Source organism: Ostrea edulis, chromosome 6 (assembly GCF_947568905.1).
Source record: "Ostrea edulis chromosome 6, xbOstEdul1.1, whole genome shotgun sequence".
In the NCBI taxonomy this organism is placed as follows: Eukaryota; Metazoa; Mollusca; class Bivalvia; order Ostreida; family Ostreidae; genus Ostrea; species Ostrea edulis.
Window position 1 is genome coordinate 21,405,361 of NC_079169.1, and position 17,340 is coordinate 21,422,700.

General features: G+C 37.4%; 1 protein-coding gene across 1 annotated transcript; it reads left to right on the forward strand.

Annotated features, from left to right (window-relative positions):
* The first annotated feature begins 6,594 nt into the window (after positions 1 to 6,594).
* On the forward strand, positions 6,595 to 14,237 carry LOC125683029 (beta-1,3-glucan-binding protein-like). Its single transcript, XM_048923728.2, has 12 exons — positions 6,595 to 6,746; positions 7,134 to 7,214; positions 7,519 to 7,635; positions 7,807 to 7,934; positions 8,139 to 8,213; positions 8,313 to 8,379; positions 8,953 to 9,123; positions 9,245 to 9,322; positions 9,454 to 9,568; positions 9,657 to 9,728; positions 13,595 to 13,718; positions 14,025 to 14,237. The coding sequence occupies exons 1-12, from the start codon at positions 6,632 to 6,634 to the stop codon at positions 14,220 to 14,222; spliced, it is 1,341 nt and encodes a 446-aa protein (XP_048779685.2). The 5' UTR covers positions 6,595 to 6,631; the 3' UTR covers positions 14,223 to 14,237.
* The last annotated feature ends 3,103 nt before the right edge of the window (positions 14,238 to 17,340 follow it).

Consider the following 17,340-nt stretch of genomic DNA (forward strand, 5'->3'; position numbering starts at 1 on the left):
TGTGGCATGACGAAAAGCTAAACAAATACTACAAGAAAAGGGGCACAAATGCACAGCATGTAATAAGTAAAAATAGGTCAAGGGAGGAAAAGAACTGTTATACAGTTTGACTTCTCAATAGTAAATATAAAAACTAATGTAGCAACTGTCATGATATTTACCAAAACTAAATACTCGAATTATCAACCAAAGGCAAATGAACTGATGAAATCTAGTACAGGTGCTGCAGCCATGTCAGAAAAAGACAGTGAGCTAAGTAATGCCACATGTAAAAGGGTTGTTGTGTGATATGAATGCACCTGTGAAGATATTGTACTGTTCATCATTCCACATAGGAACATGGTTTATTGATTAAAGAACGACTCGTATAAATGTCAGTAATGCTAAACTGCGGCAGTTATTTATCTTGGTTAACGAAACATTGGCCTTATATTTAAAAATAACACGACAGTCTATTATTGGAAACCGGTGTTTTCCCTTTTGATTTCTTAGCCGGCCGTTTCGTCAGCAAAAGCGCTATACCTCTTTGTAATGATAGCCATTTCCTCATATTTACATTTGCCAATGCACTTCCTTATATGACAGTACTAATAAAATCGATGTTCAATTTCGTATGACATGAATTTGGTCACGTGATCAGTTTGTTCTTGCGTATGAATACAATCACCGCTTCAAAAATCAGTTCCTGTATTTTTACCTGGGTTCTTGCTTATGCAATGCAGTGGGGGATATAGACCCCCCCCCCCCCCCCACTCTCGCCACAAATTTAAATAATAGAAATAGTGCGAGTAAAATTCCAGATTGGCACCCAAAATGGCTGAGTATTTTGGCTAATACTTGACTTTCATCCCCACCCCCCTTCGTAAAACCTGGATCCGCCACTGCAATGATATCATAACAGATACAAACGCAGCAGGATATTTATACAGATTTTATTTTGTAAACAAACAAGAATTTCAAGAATTTATAAAAGAGAAACATTAAACATACCATTCTTTTGTTTCATTTTATACAGTTTTAAACACAGTCTTCAACTTCTGCATGGCGATTTTATAAAGTTCTATGATATTGGAAGCGAAGACATGTAGACAGAGTTATAAGCCTATTTACTTTATAATGATAAGTTAACCTGTTGTTTCCTGGCAACTTCCATCACGGCTATGACTCGGCATGATCATAAGTGAGGCTGGTTTCGAGGCTCGAAAAATTTAGATGTTCATGTCAGGGTACCAGTGCCAGTCTTCATTAAAATCCTACAACAGAAATTTCTCAAGTGAACAAAAACTCCGTCAGTTCATTTTTATTTTATTTTACACACACTGAAGGTAAATAAAAGACGCAACCTACATGCACTTTGTCTAAATCTGTCCTACTGTCTTGAATCGTCTCCTGCATGGCAACGTTTACCGCGAGTCCTAACGATGAACATACCGTTGTTTCTTTCCAAAAACCTGACTAAGAGCTTAACGTCAACTTGAGCCATCATATCCACCATCAATTCTCTCAGATCCTTTGAATTTCTGTCAAAATCTGTGATCAACAAGCGTTTTTAACTTAGCAAGCTAGACCGACACCAGTTTCTCCATCGCTGATCGCGACCAAATCACATCACGGATGTAGTTTACTCTTCCTGTCGTCATTTCAGTTTACGCTCTAAATTACCTTTATTTTACACAGGTTTCGTCTTTTTTTAACATTTTCAATTAAATATCTCTATCTTATATTCTCTTTTATATTGTTTCTAATTTTTTATTCGATAAAACTCTAACGAACTATATTTTGTGTTCTACGATCGTTATTTTGGTCATCTGCTACATAATCATGGAAGCTCGGTAAGAACACAAATCAAAATAGAAAATATAAATATAAGAAATAAAATATCATTTTTGAATGTTATTGGAATATGACATGAAGTTGGTACGTGATCAAATCTACTATAACCCTCCGGGCGTTATAGGATTTGATCACGTGACCAAATTCATGTCATATCCCAACAACATTCAAAAATGATATCTTATTTCTTAAATGAATGCGTTACAGTTGTAAACAATGTGCATATAATTACAAATAAATATGATACGTCTTTTGTAAAGACTGTGGATTCCAACAGAATTGCAAGTAGATTTTAAATATAAGAAATAAACTTCGTTTTTGAAAATATAAGGGTATGAACTGCAACATTTCACACCTGCTAACGCGCTATATGTATTGTTTATTTTCAAATTAGATTGCAGTAGTTTTATCGAATTTAAAGTTGTTTGTATTTATTTAAGGCAAGCCATTTCCGAAACAGAAATTGAATGAAACAAACTTTCCAGTATAGTTAAAAACAAAGCATTTATACAAAAATAATTATGAAAGTTAACTTTTTTTGTTCAGAAAAAAATGCTATTTCTTGAGAAATCAAGCGCATTTCGCCTCAATCTTGGAAACAATTTTAGAATAGCTTAAACGATTGTTAAGCCGTTCTTGGTACACTGATTTTGACTACGGATAACTTCGTTTACCTGATCAGGATATAGGGCTCACGGCGGGTGTGAGCGGTCGACAGGGGATGCTTACTCCTCCTAAGCACCTGATCCCACCTCTGGTGTGTCCAGGGGTCCGTGTTTGCCCAACTATCTATTTTGTATTACTTATAGGAGTTATGAGATTGATCACTGTTCGTTATCTTCAACTTTCATTTTCCCTTCAACACTTTTCCTCTCTCCTGTTAATCAAAGGCCTACATGAAAATGGTCTTGATCCGGAACGTCTTCTTTTCCACGCCATCTCTGCTAGGAGGCAGACGCGTTTTTGCATCGGTGTTCACATTCCAAAACATCGACACAATCGAGGGACCAAAATGCCGCCAGTTCGGTCCAATTTAAATTCTAGGGCATCTAGAAAACGTCTACAGACGATAGAGAGGACGGGCCAGACGGTGCCGTCAAAGCACCCTGGATCCTCAGGCATGCCGTAACCCATCAGTCACAATTTTACTTCTCTCAACGGAACACAACAGAAGATGCACAAAATCTCGAGAACGTGTCATCAGCAGTATCAAGTGCATTCCAGGGCCCTTGGACTTTCGAGATGAGTTATCTGAAAGGGATTGAGTCACCATTTACGTCGTAACCTCATCAACAAATAAGGTATTATGATTTGTCACTTGTGAGGGTCACATGTGCCTCTTACACTTAAAACTTGGGAAGGCAAATTTCTAGATCTATAGCTGCTGACCAAGTCGGCATGCGAATTACAAGACCACGATTCCCAGGGGGGTATTAGAATTACGGAGGGGCGCTTGTGCATTGTGAAACCCAAAAGCAATACATATCTCAATATCGATAGGTGGGCCTCTGCGTTTATCATATTCATCAGTATCATGCTGGAAAATTTCCAAGTAGGACTCAAACACTTGAGGGACGTTCGAATTTTAAATATGACGAACACCTGAGGGTGTTTAACACCAACAAACATTTTTAACACATTTAATTGCTGTTATAAAAAGAAATTCATTTCAAAATTAAGGAGTATCTCCCTTACGCATAGCTCTTATCCTTAGACGAATTTGACTCCACTTTTTTTGGCACACTGTTTTCCCCTAAAATAGCTCTAAAACTTCATTGTTATTTCGGATTTCAAACATTTCGGTTGAGCATCACTGAAGAAACATTATTTGTCGAAATACGCATCTGGTGCATCAAAATTGGTACCGTATAAGTTTTACATCTTGAGGTCAGATTAATCAAGAAGTTTGGTTATTGTATATTTCAAACAAACAAGATTAATGCGTGTTGCATCAACCATGACCCACCATCAAAATCACGGAAATAAACCTCTTTTGACACGATGACACACACTTGTCCAAAACAGGCCTCGAAATCTACTTTAATAATCTACAGTCACCATTGCAAATGTTTTTAAACAAAAGCACAAATGTGTATCCTTGTCAGTTTGTTTAGCTCTATTTTTGTGGTGACATGGGTGTCTATGTCGTGTGGTGGGACTGTAGAATACTTTAGTGAATGTTGGGATGAAATAAACCCACCATACGGTTGTCTACCTCACCCTGCCTACAACCTGGTGGCGTTTGTGATATGTAATACATCAGTTATGTAGAACATAATTCGGCTAAAGTAACCTGTCTTGGTAAAAATCAGTAACCTATGCCCTGTCGTGGCTGGGTCCACCTCCACTTCGTAGAAGCGGGGGGGGGGGGGGGGGGGGGGGGGGGGGAGGCCACGGACTGGTAAAGCAAATCATGTAGTGGAAAACAAAACCAGACGGGGAGAAGAGAAGTCCCACATTCACTGGTCCAGAACGTGGTGACCGTTCGGATCGGGAACTTGTGTTTTTACCTTCTAGTAAATTTGAAATCATAAAACTTTTTTTTTAAATCAACAACATCAAAACGTATGACTTTTCACTTTACACGGCCATTGCTCACAATAGATTTGAGGCTAGACATTTTGACATCATAGAAAGATGCTTCTTTCATAAAAATCGTAAAATGAAACATTCATTAATTTAAAAAGAAAATCACTTTCTTAAACACAACTTTGATTCTACGCACAAGTAATCTGAAGTTGATATTAAGAAGATGCTGGAGTTCCTCATTGACAATATCTTCGTAGTCTTTGGTGATCAGATCTTCCAACAGTTTGTTGGAATACCAGTGTGCACGAATTGTGCTCCTTTCTTAGCTAACCTGTTTTCATATTCTTACGAGACAGAATTTATTCAAAAGCTTCTACATCCGAAGAAAACAAAAGCTCGTGCTGTGGCCTTCAATTTACCAAAGACGTTTTTATCTATTAAAAATAATCATTTCCAATTATATATCGATTTAATATATCCCAGTGAACTCGAAATAAAAGACACAACAGTCTTCCACATCTGCTTCACACTTAAGATATTTTATTGAACATAGATGTCAACGGCAAAGTAACAAATCAACTTTATGACAAAAGGGATAACTTCAGCTTCTCTATTGCCAGCTTAACATATTTTCCTGGGGAAAAAACGTCCGACCTGAAACCTTTTATAATCACAATAAGAGACGTATCAGAAAATTCCGGAATTGTCTGGTATTTTTCACTATTTTTATACTAAGCTCAATCCGATTCACGGTTAATAAAACGCTTGAAATCTTCAAACAATTTACACTCTAGATTTTAAGCGTCTTGACGATTTAGTCAAACCATGATGGCAGGAGCTTGTGGCTTGTTGCCAAGCTCAAGTTTTGCTATGAAATTATTGAAAATTAATGTGACCATTCAGCTGAAAAGAAATATGTGATTGGTTTTCCTGACAAAACTCCAGTTACAGAAACATACGGTATGTACCATCCGGAGTGTCCAAACTGTCACAAAGAGTACACTATTAATGTCAAATAAGGCACAGCAGTTTCTGACACGGACTCCGGATTTGAAGTTGATGGCAATCTAACTGTTGGTGACATATACCGAGATTAAAGGAAAAGGAACCAGTGACAACAGCCCTTCACTGAAATTCATCAAACCTACCGGTACAAAGAAAGTCAAATCTAATCCTGCTGCCTTTGACAAAGATGAACAGCCTGAAAAAGCTACTGAAGAATCAGATGAACATGCGGAAATCACTGTCGATTAACAACAATGCACTGCACAAAATGATCGCACATAACAATTTGTATTGAGTGTAGGAAACTTCTTGTCATTTATTCAAAACTTACTCAGTTACTCAACGTCAAAGCATCAGTCTTGCAATGTTACTAAGTGACTATGAATATAGCTGTGGTGCACCTATTACTCCACCAAATCACAACCTACACGGTAAAGTTGTAACCAGAGTAAACCTTTCATGTGCTATGCCGATTGAGTTGTCTTACTACAGCAGTTCAATTGGACGTTCGGATTTGTTTGCGTACTGTGATGGAAAGGAAAACATTACAAGACCGTTTTGCCATAGTTTGTATATTGTAAAACCAGGGGAAAGCAACCTCGCACAAGTAGACCATATGGTGAATCCAAAAAATAGTCTTTAATACATATATATTGTCCGATAGTGATATAATTGCCAAGTTTTACCTTTTAAATTGAATAAAAAATTTCAGTAAAATAGAATGTTTTACCTACCTACCTACCTGGACTTAAAATCTCCTGGTAATAGGAAACAAACATATTATTTTATTTGGCCTAAGTTGATGTTACGGGGGTTTCAAAAATCTTGTTTAAAGTCAGCATTTCGCAAATTTTATAGTCGTTATGATGATCTAATTTACCAATAAAACCTGTCATTGAGTAAAATCTGTCTGACATTTTCATACCAACTGATGCCGTTTTTACGCAATGAATTCGACTACGGATTACTCTGTTTACCCGATCGAGATATAGGGCTCACGGCAGGTGTGACCGGTCAACAGGGGATGATTACTCCTCCTAGGAACCTGATCTCACCTCTGGTATCTCCAGGGGTACACGGTTGCCCATCTCCTATTTTTGTATTCTTTATAGGAGTTATGAGATTGATCGAGGTTCGTTATCTTCACCTTTTCATAGTCTGATACGAAAGAACTGAAGTGATGAGAAAGGGACACCAGGCCAGTTATCTCCTATATAAATACATTGAATGATAAGGTAAGTCTTTAAAACCTTTAGGAGTCACTATGAGGTCTATTGTATGTCTTTCGCTTCTCTTTGTCTCTGTGGTAATAACATCCAAGTCTTTTCACCCTGAAGTCTCCATCACTGGACAGTCAGGATTAAGATTAAGCCTAGTGGGTAAGAAAACATAAATTGTTTATTTCATAGTTTTACACGCTGCATTCTTTATTGTACCATACAATCATATCAAAGTAGGTGATAAGGACTACAGTTGGTTACAATCTATGACACATGATTCTTATATAATGTTTATAAAGCAGGTTCATGTGATAAAATTTGGGACATTAAATCATAATTTTAAAACTATGATAGAACAAAATGGTTTTCTATATTTCATGCAGAGTATCAAATGGACAACTATAAACCACTCGAAAAAAATCGTTCATAGGAACCTATCATTTTTATTTAACTCGAAAGTACTAGCAGGTTTTACTAAAAGCGAGTACTTTGTGTAAGCTTAAGATGAGAACAATGTAATGGACTCTTGAAATGTTTTCCTTTTAGATGAGGATGGAATTGGGCACGTTATCTATACAACCCGCTCAAAGAATGGACAAAGGAAATATATCGTTGAAGCTAAAAATGGCAAGTATCGCCCATTTGTTTTTTAACCAAAGTGATCGTTGTTATGGTTACATATATCTACCACCACGACAAACTACAAATAGTCAAGAATCATCGATACATTTAATTTTCGTTTGAAGGTCAATCCTTCATCTTCATAGAATTTCCAACATTTATTAGTTATCACTGAGTTATTTAATAGGCAACGCGTAGTGTTTATTTTTAATTACATTCTTCATTGACGGTATATCAATAAATTTCACATGTGTTTGTGTGTGTATATATATATATATATATATATATATATATATATATATATATAAAGATGACGACATATGGGAGTATGTGGACTTCGATGCTGCCGCTCAAACAGGAGATGTGATGGAATACAAGACTTCAGTTCTATACCATGACAAGTGGGTGGAGTCGGAGTGGAATAAAGGTGAAACGCGGACGACTTCTTAAACCGAATATCAACTTATCTTTAAAATACTTCTTATCTTTCTATGTATTTGTGTATACCTATTTGTTCTATTTTGCTCTATAAACTGTTACCTCTTTTTGAGGTTTATTCTTTTCTATAAATTAAAAAATATATATATTTTTAATTCAGTTTCTCTTGTTCCTCGGGGACTTACAATGCCAAGAAAGAGTAGAAGGTCTTATACCGTATTTAGGGATGATTTCAACTCATTCAACAGAGGTTCGTACAAGGTTGAAGTCAGTGCTTGGGGAGGCGGTGTAAGTATTCAAAGTGTCTTATAGTTTGTCGAATGACGTATAATTATACCACATCACGTAATACATATGTGATTCGGTAAAAATGATTACTAGTACAATATGTATCCTTAAAATATTGAAAATGAAAATAAGATGGAAACGACTTTCAAATTCATATATCTTTGCGATGTATAGTATTAATATCAATGATAATTCTTTCAACAGAACGGTGAATTTCAAGTTTACACGCCTGAGCATAATAACCTACATGCTGAAAATGGATATTTATACATGAAACCGGTATTATTTATTTCTTAAGCGTGTTCTTCACATGGAATTCATTTCAAAGTAGAAACTCTTTAAAACGAAAACGAAATTGAAAGTACTGTCTATTTACAGACACTTACAACGGACCATCCAAGTTTTGATAATGGCAGACTCTATAATGGTCAAATGGACACAAATGGTACGCAACAATGTCTTTTGACGAGGACAATTTTTTATTTTGTTAAATAAAAAGAAAATTAGATTATTTTTTTTATAGCTTCCTGAAATATATGCGACTCTACATAGACATATTGAAGGGTTCCAATAGGTGTTTTATTTGATTATATGTTTGTATACGTTCTTGTACTTAGAGTGATGTGGCCTTCGGTAGTTTTTTTTTTTTATGGTTGTTCTCGACTTCTTTGCTATATAATAATTACATCTTTTCTTGCAATACAACATTATTAAATACAGCTAGCTAGTTTAATTGTATAATTTTCTAGTTTACATTAGATATTTATTCTACCTCGTAGTGGGATATTATAAGAATTTCATATTGGAACAAGAAAGCCCGTGTACTGGGATGAAAATGCTATGGTTAACTTATTTGTACATAACTGTAAAAGATATATTATTCAGTCTGTCCATTTTTTCTAATTGGTGTGCAAAGTGCCTTTAAAGTTGTAATACTGATGCACTGTTGGTGTTTTATAAATGTAGACGATTCATATTACCATACATACAGTAGATGCAAATATCAGTCATTTTTAAGCTTTGTGGCATACATGTACAAATGGTGCAAACCACGGCTGTTCCAAATCATCATATGGACATGAAATTCTCCCACCTATAATGTCAAGCAAGATTACGTCAAACGCTTGTGTTACATACGGGCGGGTCAACATTCGCGCACGCATTCCTAAAGGGGACTGGTTATGGCCAGGTAAATATACGGAAATTTAAAATTTTGAATATGTAAATAGAATATCGAAATTACGTAATACTGTTTGATATATGTTTGTATACATGTATCTTGAGATTTCCATTATTTATTCTAAAAAAAGCTATTTGGCTCCTGTCTTGTCACAAGCATTATGGAAGCTGGCCAAGATCCGGTGAAATTGACATCATGGAATCAAGAGGTATATTGATCATTCTTTCACAGTCCACTGACTCCACTCCAGCTAACTTAACCACGCGTGTTAGCTAAACTTCTATCACTAAGATAAGTATGAATGGCAAATTGTCTTTACGTTTATTTGTATATGAACAGGAAATCTGAAGGCGGAGGAGCATGGGTCTAACCATGGTGTTAGTTATGTAGCCTCCACTTTGCACTGGGGCCCCGATGCTAATCACAATGCATATTACCTCACCCATAAAGGAAAGTAAGACATACACTAGATTATCTAACAATTGTATATGAAGTAGAACATTAAAAGACTTGTAAAATGTCTTGTAAATACTCTTTTTCAGACACGCCCACAGTGGCGGAGATTGGCACGGATGGCACACTTACTCACTGGAGTGGACTGATCACCATATCATGTAGGTACACAGCATACAAGCTTCAACTAGTACACTCACTGGTAAATCAGCTATCATCTGTATTTCTTTTTTGAATTTCCTTATTAGTCCCCTACCGACGAAGTCAAAGGGGATTTTAGGTTTGCACTCCGTCTGTCCATCCGTCAAATCAGTTTTCCGTACTTTTTTGTTGTGCTTGCAGATATTCATTTGATATTTGGTACGTCACAGATCAAGTTCTAATTTCGTCTCGGTCCGTTGATTTTTCACTAAGTTATAGCCCTTGGGCTGAGAAAAATAGCGCGAATTATCAGTTTCCGGGCTTTTTTCGATGTTGTGCTTGCAGATATTCATTTCATATTTGATACATTGCTTTGCCATAACATTGGACTTCGGAAAACAGTGTGAATTATCAGTTTTCCGGACCTTTATTGTGGTGTATGCAGATATTCATTTGATAAATGGTAAAATTTTAGTTCACCTCTATAACGTTGATAAGAACAAGTTGAGTCACATCAACATCAGCTTTAGGTTTATATCTAGTTTGCCAATACGACATATCATTGGGTCAAATGCAGTCTGACGTGTTTCATACCGATTGTTAGACTGCTCATGGCACACTGATTTGAACTACGGATAACTCCGTTTACCTGATCAAGATATAGGGCTCACGGCAAATTAGATCGGTCGACAGGGGATACTTACTCCTCCTAGGTACCTGATCCCACCTCTGGTATATCCAAGGGTCTGTGTTTGCCAAAGTCGCTATTTTGTATTGCTTGTGGGAGTTATGAGATTAATCACTGATCGTTATCTTCACCTTTCATCCAAGTTTCTTATTTCTGTAGATAAGAGTACTACACTCATTAAAACTTCTAGCAATGTTGCGAAATTATTCATGATTACTTACATTTCACAGTTCATTGACTTGATCAAAGACCTAAACCTGATTATGAATTTGTTTCTTTTTCTTGTGTAGTCTTTGTACCTGTTTAGTAGTTGATTTCCAACCATTCCTATCCTGGTTCCTTAATTTTCCCCTTCCCCATAATCTACCTAATGAACTTTGAATACTGTTGGTGTCCAGTAATTTTTGTGACCGGTAGGCGACTTGTATTGTCATGCAAAACTCAATGTTTGGACCAGTAGAGTTGACAGTGTCAATGCCTTAATCAGATAAGGCATTTTCAGTTGTAACATCTTCTTAAAAAATAGGTCTTGGTTGCAATCTATTCTTATTAGTCCCCTACTGGTCTGTAAACCGAAGAGGACTATAGCTATCTTCTCCAACTGTCCGTCCCTCTGTCAGTCAGTCCCATTGGTTTTCCAGACGTTATGCTTGCGAGGATTCGTTTGAAATTTGTAGTGTAGTTTCAGAGTGGCAAACTACAGATGAAGTTCAAATTTCGTAACGTCTGCTGGTGAGAAAGAAATTAACTTTTATCTTGTTACATTTTTTATATTCATCAGGATCGGGATCGTGTTCCGATGGAAACGCTGTAAAATCAGTACATCCAAATAGAGGTAGTCGACGAAACTCGGTCGCTGATTATGTAAATACATATAGTCACTTCGTTAACTAACAATTCAAACTCATTAATCGTAAAAGGGATGTATCAATGAAAATACATATCAAATCCGTTAATCACGCTAGTAATTTTCTGTGACGGTGAGCGAAGTCGAATAAGTCGGCAGTACTCAATGTACCGCATTCCTGCAATCAAAATCGCGGGTAGGTCTATTCGAAATTGGTCTTTGAACAGTTGATAGTAAGTAGTACTACCCAGTCATTTATAAATGCAAGGTGAAGATAACGAACAGTGATCAATCTCATAACTCCTACAAGCAATACAAAATAGATAGTTGGGCAAACACGGACCCCTGGACACACCAGAGGTGGGATCAGGTGCCTAGGAGGAGTAAGCATCCCCTGTTGACCGGTCACACCCGCCGTGAGCCCCATATTCTGATCAGGTAAACGGAGTTATCCGCAGTCAAATCAGTGTGCCAAGAACGGCTTAACAATCGGTATCAATAAATGTTTTAAAGAATGTATCCCCCGTGGTGCAAACTTGAAAAGGGTTAAACCCATGCATCATTTGATTGATAGTAGTTCTAAACAAATTCAAGATATTGAGCAGACTATATGTCCAGAGTTGATTGACTATGTGACCTAAAATCAATAGGGGTCATATAATTCTTAGGATGTCCCAACGTATCACGTTTGAAGTCAATCAAGCAAATGATTCCTAAATATAGGAGAAAATATATTACACACGCATCATTTAATTGATCGTAGTTGCAAACGAAATTTATGATATTGAGCAGACGATATCTTCCTATGTCTAGAGTTGATTGACCATGTGACCCATATTTGATAGGGGTCATCTACTCCTTAAGATGTACCATTGTACCAAATTTGATGTCTGCCAAGGAAAGGATTCTGGAGATATTGAGCGGACAGTTTTTTCCTATGTCCAGTATGATCCTTGACCATGTTACCTTAAAATCACCAGGGGTCATCTACTACTCCTTAAAATGCACCAGTGTGCCAAGTTTGATGTAATCATGTTTGCCAAGCAAAGGGTTCTCAAGATATTGGGCGACAGTATCTTCCTATGTCCAGTATGACTCTTGACCTTTAACCATGTGACCTCAAAATCAATAAGGGTCATCTACTCCTTAAATGTACCAGTGTACCAAGTTTGATGTTTGTCGAGCAAAGGTTTCTCAAGATATTTAGCGGACAGTATTTAAGATATCTTCCTATGTCTAGAGTGGATTGAACCTTGATCTTTGGACCTGAAAATCTTTGGGAATCCTCTTCTACTCATACCAAACCACATATAGAATATCATCATTATCAAGTGAATGCTTCTTAAGATATTAAGCGGACAGCATTTGGTCTACCGACCGACTGGAGCAAAGCAATACGCCTCTCTTCTTCGAAGGAAGGCCTAATTGAAATGCAATATGAATTCAATGCTTTATCGGTGTTTTGTCTTGTGTATTATTGGAACGATTTTTTCCCACGTATTTGTTTCGCAAAAATTTGGTTTTATACTGTTTAACGTCTCTCCCGAGAATATTTCACTCATATGGAGATGTCACCATTATATGGTGAAGGGCTGCAGAATTTAGGCCAATGATCGGTGCTTATTCCCTTTGAGAACAGGGGTTGATTGATTGTATACTGTTTAACGTCGCTCACGAGATTTTTTTTCACTCATATGGAGACCCCATCATTCCAGGAGAAGAGCTGCAAAATACGGTCTTATGCTCGGCGCTTACGGCCATTGAGCAGTGAGGGGTGTTTAGCGTGCCACACCCACTGTGACACGGGACATCTCGCTTTCAATGTCATCTCCGAGGACCCGTGACAATGCCAAGCGTTTAGCAATGGAACTGTCGCTACCTGTTTTAACGATTTAGGTCTGTCGCGGCCAGGATTCGAACTACGACCTTCTGCATGCGGGGCGAACGTTCTGCCTCTAGACCACCGCGGCGGTCTTTGAGCAGGGAGGAATCTTTAGTGTGTCACACCTGCTGTGATACGGGACCTAGGTTTTTGCGGTCTCATCTGAAGGACCGCCTTACCTAGTCGCTTCTAACGACAACCAAGGGGCACTGAGGACCTATTCTAACCCGGATCCCCACGGTGTCAGATGTGATATAAACTGCATCGAAAGTTGCAAAGTATACGTTGCAGGATGACGGATTTCCAATAAGTTATAGTTATCAAACCCAGATTTACTATGTACATTCTCTCGAATACATCCGTCAATAGGGGACACGCCTGTAGGGGACATACATTGCTTATACAATGCTCTCAGAATGCTTGTTCAATATCATCTACGATTGTAAATTTATATCATTTTGTTCTCCAGTACATATGTCGATGATGAGGAAATCATGCATATCACAACTCCTAGCCAAGGTTTTTGGAATTGGGGACATTTCCATGGTAACAACATTTGGGGAAGTCACCATAATGCGCCGTTTGACCATTCTGTGCGTAAAGCTTTTCTTTCAAATGATGCTTCAGAATTATTCAGCTTTCCTTAGTTCAAGTTAAGATATCGTGTTTCAAATTGAAATATGCCGGAAGTTTAGGAGTACTCTTTGACGTCAATTCAATCAACATTCAACTATTTGTGTATTTCTTCATAGAACCCGCCATTCATTTAAATCTTATCAGGCATATTACTGAAAAGCACGTGTTTCTATATTCTAGAAAGGACACTAAAAATGAAATTGTATTCCAAATCTAAGTCAGATAGAAAAGTTTATTTCGCATAGTTGGTATTTTCTTCACAGTTCCACCTCATTTTGAATGTCGCTGCTGGCGGGGGATTCTTCAGTGATGGTACCCAATACAACACACCCAAACCCTGGCACAGAGGCTCCTCGCATCCTATGAGGGACTTCTGGGAGCACAGGGGTGACTGGTTACCGACGTGGCATGGCGATGACGTGGCTATGTTGATTGATTACGTGGAAATGATTCAATATTAAAGTTAATTATCTTTATGACGTTTTTGATTCTTTTTACTTCAGAGCATGGAAAGTGTGAAAGTTTGAAAAGGTCTTCAAAAGGAGACGACTCCAGCACTTATTGTAGATATCTCCTTGCGGATGCATGCATAAAATACATTTCTTATTTCATGGAACTCTATGCACCAGTGGTCTTAGCGATTTTTTTTTTTTTTGGCATACTGTAGCCATATAGAAATACAAACAAACCACACAAATTATTGGCATAGAGAAAAGATTCAGTGATATTTTCATGTTTGATTATATATGTTCTCAATATGTATATATCATAAAGACAAAAGCACAATGTAAACTAAATTGTATGATAACTAATTGCGCAATCCTGTAAAAGTAAACAACATTATCACTATTGTTTGGTTAACTTGTCCCCTGAAACAGGAAAAGAATCTCCCTTCTTTTTGCATTGCATTTTCATGCGTGATCCGTTTCAAACGATGCGCTCTACAATGATATACCGAAGTTAAAGCGTAACATGTATTATATATATATATATATATATATATATATATATATATATATATATATATATGGGCTAATCCCAAAAGTTACCTCAAAAAGTTAACTTTCATCTTGGATAAATTTGCGATTGTATTTCGTTTAACGTCCCTCTCGAGAATCTTTCACTAATATGGAGAAGACACCATTGTCGGTGAAAGGCTGCAAAAGTTAGTCCTATGCTCGACGCTTATGGCCTTTGACAAGGGAAATATCTTTATCGTGACCAACCTGCTGTGACACGGGGTCTCGGTTTCTGTGGTCTCATCCAAAGGACCGCCCCATTGGATCGCCTCTTATTACAAATTTGCACGGTCTAGCATTATCTTTTTAAAAAATACCCATTATGATCAAAGTTGGCACAAAGGACTAGTTATCATAAGAACCAATTTGGAACTGACATTTTTTTCTCTCTAAAACACAATAATTTTCTATGTTTTCACCAGAATATGTATTTGTGGTGAGATTAGAAGTATTTAATTAATTATTTTGCAGTGTCTCAGACAAATACACCATCCTTTGCATCATAATTTGACCAACAACAAAAAATAAGGTTTTTCAACGGAAGCAAATGCCAGTACCATAAGTGTATAGTTTAAATTACAATGTCACCTACATTTATCAAGTTATTTTGGCGGCAACAGAAGTTCGTTGTGTGTATAAATGTCAAAGACACATTGCAGGAAATATTCTACCAAGCCTATAGCTTTGCCCGTCACGGACATATTAACTGCTGTGAAGGAAAAACTTCAAAGGTATTATGAAAGGTGAAGATAACGAACAGTAATCAATCTCATAACTCCTATAAGCAACACAAAATAGATAGTTGGGCAAACACGGACCCCTGGACACACCAGAGGTGGGATCAGGTGCCTGATCAGGATATAGGGTTCACGGCGGGTGTGACCGGTCGACAGGGGATGCTTACTCCTCCTAGGGACCTGATCCCACCCCTGATTTAGCCAAATTCACTTATCGACACCATGAAAATGTCAAGGAATGACGAGTTGTATGTTTGTATGTGGCACTTGTTCTTATTCGTTAAATGCTAATTGTTCTTCAGTGAGGCTATGTCAACATTCTATTTGTCTCTTCTGAATCACTTTCAATATATCCGTTCTGTTCCGCTTGGGGAGCTAATACATCTCATATTTATTCATTGTCATTCTCCATGCTATCCAACATTTCATTTGCCTCAACTATTTCATCAAAATATGGTTCATATTTTTGCAGAGTGATCGAAACTTGATTCTGAAGTTTTGCAATTGTCTTCATATGATGCACAAGTCTCTATTTTATCTTCTTCCCTCCATAGAAGGTACAAGAACAATAGTCTGTGGATATATTTTTCTGAATCGTAACCATGGGAATTTCAGCAGACTGTTCGAAAACCTGATCAACAAAGATTATGTAGATGGTTTCAATGAAAAGGTGAAGAGAACGAACTGTGACCAATCTCATAACTCCTATAAGGAATACAAAATTAAAAGTTGGGAAAACATAGATCCCTGGATATACCAGAGGTTAGATCAGGTGCCTAGGAGGAGTACGCATACCCTGTTGATCAATCATACTCGCCGCGAGCCCTATAAATTGTTATAACTGTTCAAAGTCTCAGGGGGGGGGGGGGGGGGGGGTTCTCCGTGGCCGAGTGGTTAAAGCATTGCGCTCAAAATTACACGCCTTCTCACCTCTGGTCGGCGGATTCGAATCCCGCTCGCGCCGGTAAGTGAGAAAGTTTCCCAGTTTACTTTCGGAAGGTCGGTGGTCTCTTCCCAGCTACATTGTATCTGGGTTCTCTCTTCCACCAACAAAAACTGGGAGCCACCAGATAACCGAAAAATTGTTGAGTGTTGTGGAAAACATAAAAAACCAATCAATCAACCAAAGTCTCAGGGCAACACATTTGAACAAAGCATAGGTGACATGACAACTCCTACTGGTAAAACGAATGCCTGGACAAATATATACAATGGTAAGTAGACTAAAGTCAATGAAAGAATTGATATTATGTGCATTTCACAGCAAAAAGGTTAAGGTGAATGAAACTGCTCTGCAAGAGATGGAACGACTGACAATGACATTACACAGTGCTTTGCAACTACCATAATATTATTTCCGTGTAATGTATTTCAATACTCGCTCATTTAAAGTACATTACGATATTTCTCAATATATGTCGACAGGGGATGCTTATTCCTCCTAGGCACCTGATCCCACCTATGGTGTGTCCAGGAGTCCGTGTTTGCCCACCTATATATCAAAGTACAAATTGCCTAAAACAGAATATATATTTAATAACAGGAACAATGAAAAGCATGGAAATGTTATTTATTCAACATTATCAGGATCAGAGAAAATTTCGCTTCAAGTTGACATGATGGAGAGGTTATAGCAGTGAAGACAAGTAATGTAATAGTCGTGTCAGTGTACATTCCACCAGAACAGCGCTTTCAGCGTCTTCAAAGGGAAATAGAACGTCTAATCAAATAAATGCAATTATCCTCTCAAAAACATTTATCAAATACTGTTCTAATTGGTGACCTGGATATATAATTTGAACTAGTGAATTCTACTGCAGAAT

Coding starts and splice junctions, on each gene's coding strand:
- LOC125683029 (XM_048923728.2), top strand. CDS start 6,632: ATGAGGTCTATTGTATGTCTTTCGCTTCTCTTTGTCTCTGTGGTAATA. Junction 8,380..8,952: donor TGGTCAAATGGACACAAATG/GTACGCAACAAT, acceptor GTCATTTTTAAG/CTTTGTGGCATACATGTACA. Junction 9,569..9,656: donor TACCTCACCCATAAAGGAAA/GTAAGACATACA, acceptor ACTCTTTTTCAG/ACACGCCCACAGTGGCGGAG.